Source organism: Phyllopteryx taeniolatus, chromosome 3 (genome assembly GCF_024500385.1).
Source record: "Phyllopteryx taeniolatus isolate TA_2022b chromosome 3, UOR_Ptae_1.2, whole genome shotgun sequence".
Taxonomy (NCBI): Eukaryota; Metazoa; Chordata; class Actinopteri; order Syngnathiformes; family Syngnathidae; genus Phyllopteryx; species Phyllopteryx taeniolatus.
Genome location: NC_084504.1, coordinates 7,181,515 through 7,197,568, shown reverse-complemented (window position 1 = coordinate 7,197,568; position 16,054 = coordinate 7,181,515). Strand labels below are relative to the sequence as shown.

At 41.1% G+C, this 16,054-nt stretch overlaps 1 protein-coding gene across 4 annotated transcripts in view; it reads right to left on the bottom strand.

The window, feature by feature from the left end:
* The window catches only part of ppp3cca (protein phosphatase 3, catalytic subunit, gamma isozyme, a), a 48,923-nt gene that overhangs the window by 7,278 nt on the left and 25,591 nt on the right, over positions 1-16,054 (bottom strand). For all 4 annotated transcript variants that reach the window (XM_061766738.1, XM_061766737.1, XM_061766739.1 and 1 more), the window contains 8 exons: positions 12,354-12,499; positions 12,125-12,264; positions 11,722-11,799; positions 11,540-11,634; positions 11,331-11,456; positions 8,513-8,590; positions 8,002-8,086; positions 5,556-5,653 (listed from right to left, as the gene is read on the bottom strand). In XM_061766738.1, coding sequence (XP_061622722.1) covers positions 5,556-5,653; positions 8,002-8,086; positions 8,513-8,590; positions 11,331-11,456; positions 11,540-11,634; positions 11,722-11,799; positions 12,125-12,264; positions 12,354-12,499 — 846 coding nt within the window. The remainder of the gene's footprint in view (positions 1-5,555; positions 5,654-8,001; positions 8,087-8,512; positions 8,591-11,330; positions 11,457-11,539; positions 11,635-11,721; positions 11,800-12,124; positions 12,265-12,353; positions 12,500-16,054) is intronic.

Below are 16,054 nucleotides of genomic sequence, written 5' to 3'. Positions count from 1 at the left end.
AAAAAACTATGATTGTTTATCGTGATAATTTTGGGGAAAATATATCGTCTTAAAAGTTTTTTTATCGTGACAGGCCAACATGTGATGTACTAAGATCCCAAGCAGGCACTAAATTCCATGTTCACTCTCGCTAACAGATTGCGTGCACATTTGTGCTGGGCTCCGCCATATTTAAGAGGGTTTTGCGCGAGCTACACACTCTGATGGTTTTTCCCAGGAACATTTTGTGAGAGCATCACAAGCACAAAATGAAGTTTGAAGAGATGGAATTGGAAGTGTTAGTGGAAGACAAACAGTTACAGCAAAGAAATCTATTGTTTAAATAATTTGGAGGAAACCAGAAACTGGCCATCCTGCCTAACATTGTGGTTAAAACTTGGGACAGCACACCTGTAAACTGCTCCGGGAGAGGTCAGCAACAATTGTCAGAGAGTGCTAAAAACAAAGGACCCAGATGCAAGGAAATACAGAGTTGAAATGCCTTTTGTCACAGCTGACAAAGCATGAATCCTCCTTGTGACTGGTTCCAAGTAAGCCCTTATAGCAGACTGAAGTTCCAAAATTGCATTGCTTAATAGATGTCAGGATAGTTTTTGATTGTGGTATTACAAAAATGTTAACATAAGCAGAAACGTTCTCCCTGCTGCCTGCGCTACGCTGGCACTGCTGTGCATGCCGGTTTGCACCTGCATTTAGAGATGCAAACGACGCATTACGGCTCAGGTTTAATAAATCACAGTGTGTGTGCTAAATGAATCTATTTGCAACGACTCCTCCCAGAATGTGCAAAATTAACTGTACAGCATTCCTGTCCATTTGGCAGAGTCAGTCCTGGGTGCACCTGGTTAGTAGATCAGCTTCCACATCTGTTAGCATGAACAATCAACTTTGTGCCTGTTTTTGCATGTGCAAACCTTTAGTAAATCAGGCCCTGAGAGTCTAAAACTGGGGGATGCACAACAGTGATCGGGCAGGATGACACGTTTGCACAACACATCCTCACACCACAAAAATAACAAAACTGCACCACTCATGCTGTTCAATATTTGTTTAGACATACAAACAGACTCTTTATACTCTGTACGACAGATATTGTCATGCAACGAGGTTGAGAAAAAAGGAAGGACATCAGGGTATTTACACAGTATTTAACCTTTCAAATTTATATGTGAAAGATTCTTACAATCTTAAATTCACTTATTATGTGACATATTTTGCAAGTGATATTTTTGCATTCAAGGTTTTGGCTGAGCTGACAACTATTGTCATGTGGTGACATTCTTTGAACAAACATAACAGAAAGCCAGCACAAAACCTAGTAAGTACTACTTTGATTTTAATGTACTTCAATCAGAGTTTACTTGACTCAACAAACAAAAATTACTCAGAAAGGCTGAAAAATATCAGACATGCATGCATATCTGGGCACGTAGGATAGTATATGTGGCTGATCCAAATTGTTGAAAGAGGTCTGTAGTCTGTTATCATTTCTATTATATTCTTTTGTTATGAGTAGGAATCCTCATATGCTTGATCTGATCTCTGGTGAGTTTGAAGTTGTTTATATATTTGGAAGAGTGTCTGAGTCAAAAACTATTCGGTGATCTGTTAGGAAGGGAACATTCACAAATCCAAGGCCTTCTATAAATTTGACCCAGTCTAGCTTGCTGTTCTGAAAACAGTGGCAAAAGCGGACATCAACAATGACATTCTCCTAAAGGTCATAACGTGGTTTCCCTTCTGATGGCTCCACAACTTCTATAAGGTTCCAGCATGGCACAGCATGACACCCAACATGTTTTCTGGGGGGCGAGGCCAGTCACTGACCTTTAGATCAGAGGGTCGGCAGCCTTTTCTAGGCGACAGTTAACCTCTCAGACAGTTCGGCCTTGCAAATGTGGGGTGCTTCTTGTGATGAGCAGGCTGGCATTGATCTAAAGCGCTTCAAAAGCTACTGGGGGAGCAGGGAAGCTCTGAGGACCTCACTCATGATCTGTATACCGTCACACTCATCATGATCCGTGTGGCATATGAAATTACAATAGTGATTTGTTTATTCTTTAAATTGGTGATTAAATTCCCACGCGTCCAAAAAACTAAAACCTCTGAAGTCAAACATCACTGAGGTTAAAATAGTTCAGAATTTAGAAAGGGTGAAAATATGTGTTGTAAAAAAGCTTCTTCTAAACTCATGCATGGGGTCACTTGAGACACCAGTGTTGTGTGAAAAATAAAAATGTTTTAAAATCAATGGGCCACATTGGTGGGAGACTTTTTGTCCTTGAAAATATTAATTCAGAAAAGAAACTCAAGGTTCTCTAACAAATACAGCGACTGAAAAAAGTATTTAACACGTCACCATTTTTCTCACTAAATATACTTCCAAGGGTGTTATTGACCTGAAAATTTTATCAGATGTTGGGAACAACCCAAGTAATCCGGACATACAAAGAAAGTAGAACAAATAAGATCAGAAATTAAGTTGTGTGTAAAAATGTGAAATGACACAGGGTAAAAGTATTGAACACATGAAGAAAGGCAGGCGCAAAAAGGCATGGAAAGCCAAGACAACACCTAAAATCTATCAATCCAGCCCCTTGTCAGTGCAAATAAATATCAGCTGGTTCAGTCCTAATTGGTGGCCTACAAAAAGGTCTCATTGCCAAGGTGTGAGTCAAGACACATCTCATGATGGGTAAGAGCAGAGAGCTGTCGCAAGACCATCGCAAAGCAATTTTTGCAAAACATAATGATGGCATTGATTACAGGCGCATATCTAAGCTTCTGAACGTTCCAGGGAGCACGGTTGGGGCCATAATACGTAAGTTGAAAGCCAATCGTACCACCATATATTTGCCTCGATCCGGTGCTCCTCGCAAGATTTCTGACAGAGGATTGCAAAGAATAATCAGAAGAGTTGTCCGAGAGCCAAGGCCCACCTGTGGAGAGCTTCAAAAAGATCTGGAAGTAGCAGGTTCTGTTGTCATAAGGAAAGCAGTGAGTAATGTACTCAGCCGCAATGGCCTGCGCTCACCACGCAAGAAAAAAAAAGCATGTCAAAGCTCATTTAAAGTTTGCTGAACAACATTTGGACAAGCCAGTTAGATACTGGAAGAATATAGTTTGGTCGGATGAGAGCAAAATTGAACTGTTTGAATGCCATAATGCACACCACATTTGGAGGAGAAATGGCACTGCACATCACCCTAAAAACATCATTCCAACAGTGAAGTTTGGAGGTGGGAACATGATGGTGCGGTGTGGTGCAAATGGTACTGGTAAATTTCACATTATTGAAGGAAGGTTTAATGGGCAAATGTGCTGAGACATTCTTGACAAAAATCTGATGCCATCTACAAAGATGATGAAAATGAAACAAGGGTGGACATTTCAGCAGGATAATGATCCAAAACATACTGCCAAGGAAACACTCAATTGGTTTCAAAGAAAAAAAATAAAGCTGCTAGAATGGCCCAGCCAATCACCTGACTTGAATCCAAAATCACACCAGAGCAATGCATGAGAGTAGTTTCTCCATACATGAGGAGTCTTGAAGCTGTCTTTGCGAATAAAGAATTGTGTCATGGCACAGATGTGGCCAAGGTTACAAAAAAAATTCTGCTGCACCTAAGATTCCTAAGAGCACAGCGGACATTAATAATCCTTAAATGGAAGACATTTGGGACGACCAGAACCCTTCCTAGAGCTGGCCGTCCGGCCAAACTGAGCAATCGGGGGAGAAGAGCCTTCGTGAGAGAGGTAAAGAAGAACCCAAAGATCACTGTGGGTGAGCTCCAGAGATGCAGTCGGGAGATGGGAGAAAGTTCTAGAAAGTCAACCATCACTGCAGCCCTCCACCAGTTGGGGCTTTATGGCAGAGTGGCCCGACGGAAGACTCTCCTCAGTGCAAGACACGTGAAAGCCCGCACGGAGTTTGCTAAAAAAAACACCTTAAGGATTCCAAGATGATATAATGTATAATATTAATTAATATATATAATATAATACATATAATATATAATATATATTAATATAATATAATAAAGCGGTATGTATGGAGAAAATCAGGCACTGCTCATCACCTGTCCAATACAGTCCCAACAGTGAAGCATGGTGGTGGCAGCATCATGCTGTGGGTGTGTTTTTCAGCTGCATGGACAGGACGACTGGTTGCAATCCAAGGAAAGATTAATGCGGCCAAGTACAGGGATATCCTGGATGAAAACCTTCTCTAGAGTCCTCAGGACCTCAGACTGGGCCGAAGGTTCACCTTCCAACAAGACAATAACCCCAAGCACACAGCTAAAATAACAAAGGAGTGGCTGCAGAACAACTCGTGACTGTTCCTGAATGGCCCAGCCAGAGCCCTGACTTAAACCCAATTGAGCATCTCTGGAGAGACTTGAAAATGGCTGTCCACCAACGTTCACCATACAACCTGACAGAACTGGAGAGGATCTGCAAGGAGGAATCGCAGAGGATCCCCAAATCCAGGTGTGAAAAACTTGTTGCATCATTCACAAAAAGACTCATGGCTGTATTAGCTCAAAAGGGTGCTTCTACTAAATACTGAGCAAAGGGTCTGAATACTTATGGCTGTGTGATATTTCAGTTTTTCTTTTTTAATAAATTTGCAAAATTTGTCAATATGGGGTGCTGTGTGTACATTAATGAGGGAAAAAATTAAATGATTTTAGCAAATGGCTGCAATATAACAGAGTGAAACATTTAAGGGGGTCTGAATACTTTCCGTACTCACTGTATTTGTTCTACTTTGTTTGTATGTATAGATTAGATTGTTCTCAACATCTGGTGAAATTTTCAAATCAATAGTAGATATATATTTAATGGGAAAAATGGTGACATGTTCAATACTTATTTCAGCCGCTATATGTTGTGATGTACCCATTCATTTTGGGTGCTATATATACGTAATATTTAAGAGATCTGTATTTACAGAGGTTTAGTTAAGCAGGGGTGGGAAGGGCTGTATTTTTAAGATGTTTTGAAGATTGTCATCACTACGATTTCTGTGTTCTGTTTTCACTTTTACATGATGGAGTCATTTCATTAGGAAGAACAGGCGTGTTGACCTTGATATTTTAAGCATGGCTTAGATTTTTCTAAGAGCACCAAGACAAAAAGTTTTCTCACTTTTCCCACTGTTCATTACGCTCAATGATTTTGATAAACCTTATGACTTCCTTGAATGGATTGATTCATCATGACAGTGTAGTATCATATGTACATGATTTTGATAAACCTTATGACTTCCTTGAATGGATCGATTCATTATGATAGAGTGTAGTATCATATGTACAGTCATAATAACACTCCTTCCCAAATCATGTTGTGTATTCTGGTGGCAAAAAGTTTGGATCCCAAACAACATTAATTCTCTTTCTTTCAACACGAAAAAAAAAACAGTAAACACAAACACGTTTGTTGACACAGGAGTGAGGAAATGTTCTTGGGAATTGATGGTCACCCAGAATGCATGCAGCTAGTAGAAAGGCACTGAATTGGAGGCAGACTATGGATAAAAGCACACTTACCTGTCTGTAATGTCTGCTTTCCACCTGACAGCACTCCCATGGGAAGAGTTCCAGTCGGGGTCAGGCCTTTGAGAGTTAATACACTCTCACTCTCCTCCCTGGACCACAACACAAACAAAGCGCACAGGTGCAAATGCATCAAATTATGGTAAGAGGAGAGGCACAAATACCTAATGGTTCCAATGTTATTATTTAATTAAGTGGTAAAATGTTTTAACTGCCGCCTATCAATCTGTTCTCATGCAATCAATTTAAAGAAATATGCTACCAAACTGATTAGAGGATCCCATATCATGCAGCAAAACAATTATGCAAAACAACAAAGGAGTTCTTCAGGGACAATACGTGGAAGGTTTTAGTCTGATCAAGTCAATCTCCAGATTTAAAAATGAGTCAAACAAACAACAACCAAAATAGGTAATAACAAAAACTGGAAAAGCATATCAAATGAAGAATTTAAGTTTGGTGATGTCATTGGTTCACAGGCTTGCTGCAGTTATTCTAATCAAAGGATTTATAAATAAATATAGTCCTATTCCCTTTAACCTATTTTATATCTATCTTTTCCAGTCTATTAATCTATTGATGGTGTCCTCAGTTAATTATCCTATCCAAATATAAATATGCTACATGAAAATAAAAGCTGAAACACCGAGCTCATCTCATCGTCATCTGGGCAACTTTTTTGCCCAGTGTTATAGACACACGTCAATGCTAAGTAAACTAGAAACAAATACCCAGTACAATATGAATTAATAAAAAAAATTAAAAAAAACGTGACAACCAAATGGCCAGTACTATATAAATAATAATGAAAAATTTAATCTAATAACAGGACAGCAGTTAAATTCATTTGGAAGAGAATGACTGTACAGTGTTCAGTGCTGTGAAAAAGTATTGGACCCCTTCTTATATTTTTGCATAGTTTCCGCGCGTTAATGTTTAAAATAATCAAACAAATGTAAATATCTGACAAATATAACCCAAGTTAACTTAAAATGCTGTTTATAAATGGTCATTTCATTTATTAAGGGAAACAAAAACTTTTCAAAGTTACCTGGCCCCCTAAACCTAATAACTGGTTGGGCCATCCTCAGCAGCAACAACTGAAATCAAAATGGAGCATTTACGAGCATGAACGGCCTTTTTAAGGTCATGCCACTGCATTTCATTAGGATTCAAGTCGGGACTTTGACTAAGCAACTCCAAAACAATGTTTTTTTTAAGCCATTCATAAGTGGACTTGGTGGTGTGTTTTGGACGCTTCAGCGCTTCAGCTTGAGGTCACAAACTGATGCTGAACGTTCTCCTTCAGCATTTTCTGTTTCCATCAATCACAGCATGTTGTCCAGGTCCTGAAGAAGCAAAGCAGCCCAAGACCACCACACTACGACCACCACGTTTTGACCATCACACTACCACCACCACGTAAAACTGTTTGTAATATGTTCTTTTTTCTGAAATGCTGTGCTACATTTACGCCAGATGTAATGAGACACACACCTTCCTTCTCGTCAGTCCATCCACGTCTGTAATATTCTTACAGGCAATCATTCAGATATTTTTTTGCAAAAGTGAGACAAGCCTTTATGTTCTTTTTGGTCAGGAGTGGTTTTCGCCTTGGAACTCTGCGATGGATGCCATTTTTGCCCAGTTTCTTCCTTATTGTTGTGTCATGAACACTGAACTTAACTGAGGCAAGGGAGGCCTGCAGTTCTTTAGAAGTTGTCCTGAGTTCCTTTGTGGCCTCCTGGATAAGTCATTGCTGTTCTCTTGGGGTAATCTTTGTCGGCCGGCCACTCCTAGGAAGGTTCAGCACTGTTCCATAATTTCTCCATTTGAGGTTAATGGCTCTTCCTATGGATCGCTGTAATCTTAAAGCTTTAGAAATGGCTTTTGGAACCCTTTCCAGACTGATAGATGCTAATAACTTTATTTCTTGAATGTTCTTGAACTTGTTTGGTTTGTGTCATTTTGTTGTAGCTTCTTTAGATTTTGTGTCCTACTTGATTTTGTCATACAGGTTATGTTAAGTGATTTCTTGATTCAACAGGTCTGGAGGTAATCAGGTATGATCAGTGAAAATCAACCAAAAGTTGTAATTAGCCACAATTAATTAATAATTTAACAAGGGTGGTAATTACTTTTTCCACACAGGGCCAGGTAAATTTAAATTGTTGTTTTTCCTTAATAAATGAAATCACCATTTAAAAACAGCATTTTAAGTTCACTTGGGTTATATTTGTCTGATATTTACATTTGTTTGATGATCTTAAACATTGAAGTTGGGAACCTATGCAAAAATATAAGAATTTGAGAAGGGGGCTAATACTTTTTCACGGCACCATATGAGCATGCTGGCTGATTTTGGTTTATTGATTGTTGCAGGACCACCACAACTATGAGAAAGGATGATGAAAAACAAAGTGAAATCAATGGCTCATACCTGAGGACTGAGAAGACTCGGGCCATTTTCCCAACTGCACGGATCTTGTTCCGGATTACCTCCTTGCGCATCGCTGTGGTACCACCTGGAAGACAGCATATTACTGAGAAACCAAGTAATTAATTGATGCACTGGAGGTTTCAAATAGGTGAGGTTAGTTGCATAGTACAGATATCCATTTAACTACTCTCCTTGTTCAAGTTAGAAAGTGGCTACTTGATTGGACAACCCCCAAACCGAAACAATCTGAAAGGAGCATAATCGCCAGCCATCGTAGCAGAGGGAGGCATTGCTTAGCTTGGACGAACGACATCTGTAATTTGTGTGCGTAAATAATGTATTATGTTTTGGGTATCCTTAAAAAACAGTATTCTGCAGGAATACGTAGTTATGTTTTCTCAAAAAAGTGCATTTTGGGGAATTCTGCCACTGCTCTCGTAAAGAAAACAGATATATGCTGAGTTACAGAGTGCGAACATTTGTGATTAGACATTGGTAGCTGCAACCTTACCTTCATATAGATCATCTCCCTCTGACATGAGCTCATCATCAGAGCAAATGTTGAGCACATTCACCAACATCTCTGTCACTGTAGGGGGAGGAAAACTTTAGATTAGTTTAATAGTAGCCTCATAAGTCTTTGAAAAATACATTTGTAAGGAGTCTACTTGTTTGGGAAAAGAACATTGTATAATTTTCCATATTCAAGATTTAAGATGTTTATTGATTTATGCATAGCATCAGTCTCTGTTAAAACACTCCCACTTGCAGTATATCCTGACTGCTGAAGCTAAGAGAAATACTCTGGGCCTTATTTACTAAAAGTTTGGGTGTGTAAGAACAGGCACAAACTTGAGCTCACACTAACAGATGTGGAAGCTGATCGCCTAACCGGGTGTCTGCCAAATATACAATATTGCTGTGCAGCATTTTGCGCATTCTGAGAGGAGTTGGTGCAAGTAGATTAATGTGCAAGTAGATTAATGTGCAATGTGATGTCTCAAACCTGAGACGAACTGCAATGGCTGATTCACCATCTCTAAAAAGCATGTCTGAAAGGGAGGTGCAAACCAGCACGCACAGCGGTGCCAGCGTAGTGCAGGCAAAATTAAAAATGTGTTTACACTATACATAGCAGCTGTCATAAACCACTAGGCAGGCGGACCGGTCCCAGTCCGTGGGACATTTGGTGCTGTAAAAACAAGCGGAGAGCTTCTTCTGAAAGAGTAACAGGTGAAGAAACAATATTAGCAGCTCTACTTGCATAACTCATTCACAGCCATTAACAGCTACTGTAACTGTAACTACCAGGGTTGCTGACATTGGCTTTTACATGCAACTTTTTGTCTTGTAAGTTGTAGGGCCTTCTTATGTCTCATAATTGTGCCTGTTTTTATACTACCCTATCACGTGACAGAGACGAGCAGTTCTACATGTACAGATGCACTGGTGGATGCCCCTGATTTTCAAAATAAAACTTATTTCAGACTCTGTTGATCAATAAAATGTTTTTTTGTCCACTCTCTCTGTGTGGCCCTGCACTCAATGTCCTACGGACCGGTATCAGTCCGCCTGCCCGGTGGTTGGGGACGACTGCTGTATGTAGTGTAAATTCCCCCATCTGGGGTGGTGGTCCCCCTTTTTAAGAAGGGGGAACGGAGGGTGTGTTCCAACTACAGGGGGATCACAGTCCTCAGCCTCCCTGGTAAGGTCTATTCAGGGGTGCTGGAGAGGAGGGTCCGTCAGGAAGTCGAATCTCAGATTTAGGAGGAGCAGTGTGGTTTTCATCCTGGGTGTTGAACAGTGGACCAGCTCTACACCCTCGGCGGGGTGCATGGGAGTTCGCCCAACCAGTCTACATGTGTTTTGTGGACTTGGAGAAGGCGTTTGACCGTGTCCCTCGTGGAGTCCTGTGGGGGGTGCTTCGGGAGTATGGGGTACCGAACCCCCTGTTCGGTCCCTGTACGACCGGTGTCAGAGCTTGGTCCGCATTGCCGGCAGTAAGTCGGACTCGTTTCCGGTGAAGGTTGGACTCCGCCAAGGCTGCCCTTTGTCACCAATTCTGTTCATAACTTTTATGGACAGAATTTCTAGGCGCAGCTCACTGGAGCAGTTCGCAGCCGAGTGTGAAGCGGCTCGGATGAGAATCAGCACCTCCAAATCTGAGACCATGGTCCTCAGTCGGAAAAGGGCGGCGTGCCCTCTCCAGGTTGGGGATGAGATCCTGCCCCGAGTGGAGGAGTTCAAGTTTCTTGGGGTCTTGTTCACGAGTGAGGGAAGAATGGAACGGGAGATCAACATGCGGATCGGTCCAGGGTCTGCAGTGATGCGGACTTTGTATCGGTCCGTTGTGGTAAAGAAGGAGCTAGGCCGAAAGACGAAGCTCTCGATTTACCGGTCGATCTACGTTCCTACCCTCACCTATGGTCACGAGCCACAGCTCGTGACCAAAAGAACAAGATCCCGGATACAAGCGGCCGAAATGAGTTTCCTCCGCAGGGTGTCCGGGCTCTCCCTTAGAGATAGGGTGAGAAGCTCGGACATCCAGGAGGATCTCAGAGTAGAGCTGCTGCTCCTCCACATCGAGAGGAGCCAGATGACCCGACCTCGGATAAGCGGTAGAAAATGGAATGGATCTGGTTATGATGGTCTAGGTTATAAAGCGAAATGAGAAAAAGGAAGGTGCTCTGGTCAGATGAGACTAAAATAGATCTTTTCGGCCATAAAGGAAAACTCTCTAGTTGTACACCCAACACATCTAATCACCTTAACCAAATCACCAAAACCATTCCCACAGTCTAACATGGCATTTGCAGCATCATGCTGTGGGAATGTTTTTCAATAGCATTTACTGGCATATTGGTCTGAGTAGAGGGAAAGATGGTGGTGCTAAATGCAGTGATAATCTTGAGGAAAAAAAAAACTGCACCAGCCTATAAGTGACCATCAAGTTTAATGGAGCTGGAGCAGTTTTCCCTTGAGGGATGGACAAAAATTCGTAGTGGCAAGCTCATAGAGCTTTATCAAAAATGGTTTGCAGCTGTAATTGCCCCAAAAGGTGGCTCTACAAAGTACTGACTTTCAGGGGGTGAAAAGTTATACACATGCCAAGTTTTTTAACTCTAAATAAAAAAAAAATTATTTAAGTGTTCTTCATTTCACTTCAAATGTTAGACTATTTTGTGAAGATCAATTAAATAAAGATCAGAAAAAGATTTTGTTTTAAATTAAAGGTTGTATTGTAATGTAACAAAATGGGTAAAAAGCCAACGGGATGGATACTTTTGCAAGGCACAGTTTGAGCTTATGTTTTTATTTTTCCAACATACCTTTTTCTCCAACAAATGGCAAAGACCATGTGAAGACATCCATAAAGTTAGGTAACCAGTAAGGGTGGGGGGAACAGTTGAACTGTCGAATATTCATCACGTTGTTCTCATATTTTAAAACAGCAGCTAGAGTAAAAGACAACAAAGTCTGAAAATTAAAACTTAGTAGCTAGCAAGAAAACAGCTAAGTCAACGAAACATACACAAACCTTTGTTGTTGTACACATCAAGATAATTTGGAGCTGAAAAGATTGTAATTAACGAAGGGAAGCCAGTAGTCTGACTTTTTCTGTACATCCGATAACTATTGGACCACAAAAAAAAAAAAGAAAAACACTCAAAGATATTGCATATCATGAAAAATATGTGAGAAAACGGCAAACGTACTTACCCTGCATCTTGGGCTTCATGGGCTCTAATTACTGACAACAAGTTATTATTTACCAAAAAGTCACAGACTGCTGAGTAACTGCAAAGAGATAAAATACAAGTTGACCAATCTGTTGAAAGTTAAATGATTTTTATTGTAAAGTTGTGACAAAGTTAGAGGTTAAATGTCTTCCTAGGAAACTTTACTACTTACTAATAAATGTTATCATGTTGCTCATGACTAATTGCAAGTCAGTTATGCAAAGCCCAGTGCACACGATAGCGACCATATATAGCAGCAGACGTCTGGAATATTTTTTAATTATACCAAAGCCATTTTCTTTGCACTAAATAACACAATTGATTTTCCTAGGACTGTCACTGCTATTAGGAGGACTAACTTCCAAGGAGATTTAATTTAACACCTGAAAAAGTAGGAACAGCCTCTGACAGAGTTATGGTTGAAGTGTTCCGTTGTCTTTTCACTGCCATAGTCCTCACCAGGGTCGGCCCAAATCAGGTCACACATTGGCCCAAATGCTGGAGGCTCTTTAAATCTATCTAACTGTTAGAAAAAGACAAGTTTACAAGTATTATATGTATACTTTCATGACAGTGTGTGATTGATGCACTATTTCACATTATGTTACTTACTTTCCTTATGTCGTCAAGGCAGTTAATTTCTGGTGAGAGGCCACCGTGTACACACAGGAACTGTTGGTTAAGCAGGGCAGCAAGGGGCAGGCAGTCAAAGGCCTCCATACAGGCATCATAGACCCTTTCTGAGTACTTAATTTTACCTGTCACAAATATTGTACAACAAACTTGTATGGTTATATGATTGATATACCATTGACATTATGTAGCAAGTTACACTGTGAAATTTGGGACAAAGGTTTTATCCTATGTGTTCATTAATGTGCATGACAAACAAATTGTTGGCTCAATCAACAAAGCATCGCCAGAGGAGAAGCTGTGAATGATTCCAATGGCTCATTACCAGTAACAGTCACAATACATCTTCCACAGTGTCACTTGTACAGCACTGCAAATCAGATTAGGGTCAGGGGAAGCAAACTCATTGCAGGCCAGAGCAGACAGGCAAAGCTAGTACAACATACAGTATTATGGCTGTCAAACACTGCACAGATAATACTAGTCAGTCAGAGTATACTCAAGCACGCTATACCAGACTTTAATGTAAACCATGTATAAAATGACGCAATATTATGCATAAGCACACAGTAAGCCTATTGCCTTATATTGCAAGAAAAAGGAAGTGGCTACGAAGCATGGAAAAAAATCATCACTAACTTTTACATACAGTGAACCCCCACTAGAAGGAGGGGGATAGGGACTGAGCCCTGCCGCGAATAATGAAAATTTGGACGTAATTGACGTATCTGGACGTAATTGACGCCCTCCATAGAAAGGTTTATACTGCACTGTTATTGCCACAAGACAGCAGCATAGGAAAACCTTTGTCTAAATGAAGATCCTCAACACACTTCGTCACCAAGATGCCACCAGATGGTGCCACAGCGGTCATGTTATTGCTTTGGCCTTTTCACAAAAACAGCAAATAGATATGTTTTTCAGTGAATAACGGGAGGATATGTTGCAAAACTTTCGTGACTAGGCGCTTTCGTGAATGCCAAACCACAAATATGCGGGAGTTCACCGAACAGGACATTGGACTTCTTATTCTACAATAGAATTATTATTGTGATTCAAACACATTGTCTTAAGTCATTACAACTATGTATTTATCATGACATTGTTTTGCATTTACAATGAGAAAATGCAATACATCACTAATTTCCGTTTAGTGGCTGTGGCTCAGTAGGTAGAGTGGGTCGTCCAGTGACCTGGTTCTAATCCTGGCTCCGACTGTCCCCATGTCGAAGTGTCCTTGGGCAGGACACTGAACACTAATTTGCTCCCAGTGGGCCTGGCAGCGCCTTGCATGGCAGCAGTCGCCCATTTGTGTGTGTGTGAGTGGGTGAATGTGAGTCTTTCTAAAGCACTTTGGGAACTGTGATAGTGTAGATAAAGTGCTATATAAGTGCAGTCCATTTACCATTTAATTTTGAAATTTAGTATTGTGCATTGTAAATTATTCAAAACAAAAAGCACAATGCCTAACAACATTTTTAAGAGTTTTACACCACACATCTAAAGATGGACAGTGTGTAAAGATGCATTTTGTTAGCCTGTAGATGAGGGTGCATGCGGGTGGAGGTGAAGAAGATGCTGTGAGTGAAATCAATTAGCAATTGGCAAGGTTGTCTGTGCTGCACCATTAAGCCACACAAACTCACACAAGAATATATAGAAACAGACACACAGGCTCCAACTGAAATCGTGTTTAACTGTATGAAAAGGATCAAGAGCACACCTGACGGCACTCAACGCTCTGACAGTTTATCATCTGCATCATGACAATAAAAAGGCTCCTTCAGCAGTGTGGAGTCTCTTTTGCAGATGATGCGTCATGCTGAGCTCACCGACACTTTCTGACAAAGAGGGCCAGGGACACTAGTCAATTTATTAAGTGGACTCTCTCAACTGCCACCATCCTTGAAAAACTGCAGTGATGAAACGCTTGTATAAATGCATTTGAGCACATTTTTGGCTGCAGCTCCAAATTGGAATCTGTGGGGGAAAAAAAATACACTCCCTTCCAAAAGTATGCGTCCAACTCCTTTATTTATACTATTGGGCGAAAATGTTTGGGTTGAAATAAAAAAGAGGCGGAACGGTGGACGACTAGTTAGAGCGTCTGCCTCACAGTTCTGAGGACCAGGTTTCAATCCCCGGCCCCACCTGTGTGGAGTTTGCATGTTCTCCCCGTGCCTGCGTGGGTTTTCTCCGGGCACTCCGGTTTCCTCCCACATCCAAAAAACATGCATGCTAGGTTAATTGACAACTCTAAATTGCCCGTAGGTGTGAATGTGAGTGCGAATGGTTGTTTGTTTATGTGTGCCCTGCGATTGGCTGTCAACCAGTTCAGGGTGTACCCCGCCTCCTGCTCGATGATAGCTGGGATAGGCTCCAGCACGCCCGCGACCCTAGTGAGGTGAAGCGGCTCAGAAAATGGATGGATGGATGGATGGACATAAAAAGATGAATGAATTTTAATCGAAAACAACTTCTTGTATTTACATGTACAGACCCTTTCCAAAAAAAATTTATATCATGGAAAAGTTGATTTCCCTAATTCTATTCAAAAAGTAAAACTTACATAGATTAGAGATTTAGGGCCCACAATTTAAACAACTATTGTTTATTTTTTTGGGCTTCCAGCTCCTAAAACCCACAAAATCAGGAATTCAAAAAAATGTGAACACTGTGAAGAAATCAGTCAAAATTTTGCAGGCCATAAATGCTTTAAACTGAGTGTCACACACTAATCATCTACTAAACTCAAAGCACATGCACAGGTTTCCCCAGGTGTCAGTAAATTGCTTCAGTTTGGTTCATTTGTCTTAGTTGGTTTCAATATGGGGAAGACTGCAGACTTGACAACTGGCCAGAAGACCATCATTGATACCCTCCATAGGATGGGTAAGACACAAAGGTTCATAGCTAAGGAGGGTGGCTGTTCACAGAGTGCTGTGCAGAGATCCAGAAAGACTGGAATGAGGCGGGAGTCACAGCTTCAAAAACCACCACATTCAGACCCATCTGGGAGATGGGCTACAACTGTTGGGTTCCTCGGGTCAAGCCACTTCTGAGCCTGAGCCAACGTAGGAAGCGTCTCAACTGGGTCAAGGAGAAGTAGGACTGGGTCCTCAGCCACCGCGGTGCAATTACAGGACACTTCTGTCAGTCATTGTGCATACGAAACAGTGTCAATTCACTTGCATGTGTCCGCAGGCACACACCCTTGGGACTTTTTCGCTGGGTGTGGGGCCACACACTTATTGCAACAAATACCTCATGAATATGCAAATTGCTTGGGTATCCCCTCACTCACACTCTCGTCCTATAAACGTTTAGAATTTACATAGCCTCTCCCACCACACTTCAGCTGTACAGCCGGGTTCATGACCCTTGTCCTGCATGCTGCTTCTCCTGTCCTTGTCCTGTCCTGTCTTGTAATGTCCTTCCCTGGGTGTAGCACTACTGCCCCATACAACACTCTTATCTAATGTGTCATTGTTCCAGATATATAAGGATTTACCTTTCTCATCTTGTTTACAGTTAGTCCTTTGTCTTTCGTCTTCTTTTCTCACTCCCCTCTAGAAACTGTTCTGTTCTACTGATCGACTGATTCTCAATAAATATCCACTATAATACTAAGAAACCACAGCGGCAGCTTAAAACCTCCACTGTGACACAATAAAACTGTT